The 3,651-nt window shown below is 35.3% G+C and overlaps 1 protein-coding gene across 1 annotated transcript; it reads right to left on the minus strand.

Moving 5' to 3' along the window:
* Positions 1-414: 414 nt before the first annotated feature.
* LOC139510563 (piggyBac transposable element-derived protein 4-like) lies at positions 415-2,596 on the minus strand. The gene is made up of 2 exons (XM_071297125.1): positions 2,152-2,596; positions 415-1,800 (listed from the first exon to the last, which is right to left on the minus strand). Exons 1-2 carry the CDS (start codon positions 2,439-2,441, stop codon positions 477-479), a joined length of 1,614 nt encoding a protein of 537 aa, XP_071153226.1. The 5' UTR covers positions 2,442-2,596; the 3' UTR covers positions 415-476.
* Positions 2,597-3,651: the final 1,055 nt, after the last annotated feature.

Consider the following 3,651-nt stretch of genomic DNA (forward strand, 5'->3'; position numbering starts at 1 on the left):
AGCTCACAGTTTCTCACTTTTCAATGAAGACTTGTGGGTGATCCCGCTGGTTGTGGTTTTGTCTTTTCGACAGATTCTTCATTTCCATTTAATATCCTATTTTTTAGAAACACGCCTGGTGTATTTGCAAGAAGCAGGACTGCTAACACTTCCGAAGCACTTGAGGTCGCCCCAGTTGTTATGTCCGTTTTTCTCGTTTGTTTTTTTAATTTGTGTGTTTAATCTGTTCCCGCGTTTGTTTTTTGTCTATCGATACTCTGCAGTCCATTTGTTTCTTTTACCTGCATAAGATTATTTACGATTCAAATGTGCAATAATTTTGGTTTTTTTTCTCTTTCTCTTGCACATAGATTTTCTTTTAGAAATTGTGGGTGGGTATGGAAAAGAGGGGGGGGGGGGGGGGGTTGAGGCAGGATAGGTCATTATTATATACATAACAAATAATTAAATAGATTTCACAATTTTATATATATTGATTATTCGTCCACACATACATGATTATGTTTGCATTTTTTATGCAGTCCATTCCCACATCTAACACAAACAGTTCTCGTTCTCTTTCTCCCATCCCACCCGTTTCTGTCTGAACACCCGCTACAATCTTTTTCCTTTACGTTTGGGATCTTACGGAGTCGTATGCGCGCATTGTTTGGTTCAAGATTAGGGAGTCTTTGCTGACGCGATAACAGATGCTCTTGTGCAAGATCCTCAATTAAGCTTTGCAGGAATGATAACCTAGAGAGACGTGGTGCATCACTATTTTGTTTATAAAGTATATAAGCATTTGTCACCATTCTTTGTAGTAAATTGAATACAACTTTTTTCCATACTTTCATAGTCTTTCTGTCATCTACATATGCGCTGACAAGCTGATCAGCTAGATCTACTCCTCCCATTTTTGTGTTATAATGTTCAATCAATTTTGGTTTCCCGTTATTATTAAGTACGGCTTTACATGATGTGGATAACAGACGGACAGGTTTCCTACGCCTAGCCTCCTTATACACACATAGCAATAACTGTCCTTGTCTTAAAAATTTGGCTTCATTTTCATTAATTGTCGGGTTTTTTATAGAGCTCGGCATGGCACGATTTTTACGTAGAGTTCCAGTCATAAATGTCCCTTTCCGCAGAAGTTCTTTTGCTAAATCAATTGACGTGAAAAAGCTGTCTGTGACAACGTGGTAGTATTTATTAAAAAAACTGCACGAATCTAAAAGTGAATTTACTACGTAACTTCCCTGTAACATTCCGGCAGGGGTTGGGTCATAACGCTTTCCTTTATATACATTAAGATGAACAATGTATCCCGTTATTGATTCAGCAAGCACCCATAATTTAACACCGAATTTCGCTGCCTTTGAGGGTATATATTGAATCATTATTGACCTGCCCCGTGTTCCTATAAAATTTTCGTCTATGCTTAAGGATTGATTTGGTGTATAATATTGTTTAGATTTTTCATTAAACAAATCTACGAAGCATTGAAATTTTCCGGTCGGGGAATACTGCGGATCATCACGGTTAGGAATCATAGCATTGTTAGTTATGTGAAAAAACTTCAAAATCACTTGGAATCGGTTCCTTGAAAACATGTCTCTAAACCATTTTGTTGATTGGCTAGCAAACTTTGTATTCCAATATTCGGTTATAACCGGTTTCTTATTGATACCCATATTGAGAATAACCGCTAAAAACGCTTTCAGATCTCTCAATGTTAAAACTCCAACTTTGAACCAGTCATGCAGGCGCGAGAATCGTTGAATTCTGTCTTTACTAGCAATATAGTCTGCTGCATACCTGCAAAGAAATAGGTTTTATAAGTTTTTCATAGAAAGTTACTTTTTCAATTGAAACTGTTTGTTTTTATAGAAGCAAGCGGTTATAATTTTTTTCACGAAAATGTACCTTTTCTCCACGAAAAAAAAAGTGCTAGCGCAAAGAAAGCTTTTTAATGGTTTGATGAGAAATAACTTCTGACTTTTATATATAAAATGTAAAATAACTTTTATAAAAAAAAAAGCAAATACGCAGCTCAAATGTTCGACTAATGTCCGATATTAAATTATGAAAATGTTCTATATTTATCAACTCCTTGGTGCTAGATGTATACATAAAGAATGGATCTATAAAATATGTACATAATAGTACCTGTTGGTTTCTCTAACTATTTGTCTCAGGAAATCCATTGTCATAAACAGGAAAAAATAAGTTATAGGTCTTGAATTCCTTGGAGGAGCGTCTTGAAGTCCAACATTCTCTGCAAAGTTCTGTTGCATTTCATCTATTTCTGGTGGGTAGATTCTAAACCATGGTCGTTGGTTCGGCATATTTTCATCTTCGCTACTCTCCGATTCTGTGATTTCTTGCGCTAGATCAACATCTGAATCTGTGTCACTTTCAATATCGGAAACTTCGGAATCTTCGGAAATATCTGACATTTTGGAAACGCAATGCCAATAGTTCCAAAAATGACGTCATTCTTTTTTTTTTATTATTTGTGACGTCACTTTAACGTAGAAAAAAATCAAGCACTTTTCGAAATATTATGAGAAAAAGGGGGGTCATTGTATGCTTTTTTCTTTTTCAGAACCTTCCGCCGATAATTATTGTTTTCAATATTGCCTTCCCTTATACATCTAGAGCCGGCAAAACAGTTTATTTTTTTAGCGACGCCAGAAAAATAGCGCTGTCTGTCTTAATAAAACTCAAATACTCAAATTGCGACAGAGTCTCTGAGTGTGCTCATTCATGAGCTTATAAGTACCCCCTTTTATCTACGGGTAGGTACAAAGATCTATTTTATTCCTAACAAAACATACATTTTTTATTTTCTTACATGAGTACCATTCAAAGCACAAGATTTACCGCTATCGCTTCATCATCATGACATGCAATTATTTTATTACTCTCAGTCTTGGTTTCCATCGTCCGTCTGTCCAAATTATGTATCCACATCTTCGCTGTAAGTAACAATTTTAGTTTTTTCCCCGGGGGCTGGGGGTTGTTAGAGGTCAAATGCAGGACAGGGTTTCTTCGCAAAAATATCAAGTATGAGCAACTGTTAAAATTAAACAGCCGGAACACAAAAGGGGTACACAATTAATGACTATTTTAATTCGGAAAAAAAATTGCGCACACCAGCGTGCCGAAAGACAATGCCGAGATCTAAATTTTGCCTAAAAAATATTTAGGATCCATAATTTGATCCAAATTTCCCATCTTGAAAATTTAATGATTGCTTCATAAACGCTAAATGAAATTTAATGAAATATTTAAAGAAAATAATTTTTTAAAACGATGAAATGTATGCATCACCTATTTGAGAGTTTGATCTTTTAGAACAACGAACAGAATATTAAAACCTAGGCTACTTGAGAACCACGATGAGACTCAGACTCTCAACACTGGCTATGCTACACATTTAAAGAGACAAGCTGAACTTTTTGTTGTAAATATTCTGAGTTGTTAGTTTTTGTGAATATATTATGAAATATCAAGAAACTCTATTTTCTTGGACCTCTGTGTTTTATAGTCTTAAGTATTTCTGGTAAAATAATATTTTGTACCGAGTGGACCTATGAGCAAAGTTTTCTTTGTTTGATAATATTTAACATAGCGTAGACGGGTGGCAAAAGGGTTTTGTAATGT

Source organism: Mytilus edulis, chromosome 2, assembly GCF_963676685.1.
Source record: "Mytilus edulis chromosome 2, xbMytEdul2.2, whole genome shotgun sequence".
NCBI classification, from domain to species: Eukaryota; Metazoa; Mollusca; class Bivalvia; order Mytilida; family Mytilidae; genus Mytilus; species Mytilus edulis.

Coding starts and splice junctions, on each gene's coding strand:
- LOC139510563 (XM_071297125.1), bottom strand. CDS start 2,441: ATGTCAGATATTTCCGAAGATTCCGAAGTTTCCGATATTGAAAGTGAC. Junction 1,801..2,151: donor ATAGTTAGAGAAACCAACAG/GTACTATTATGT, acceptor ATTTCTTTGCAG/GTATGCAGCAGACTATATTG.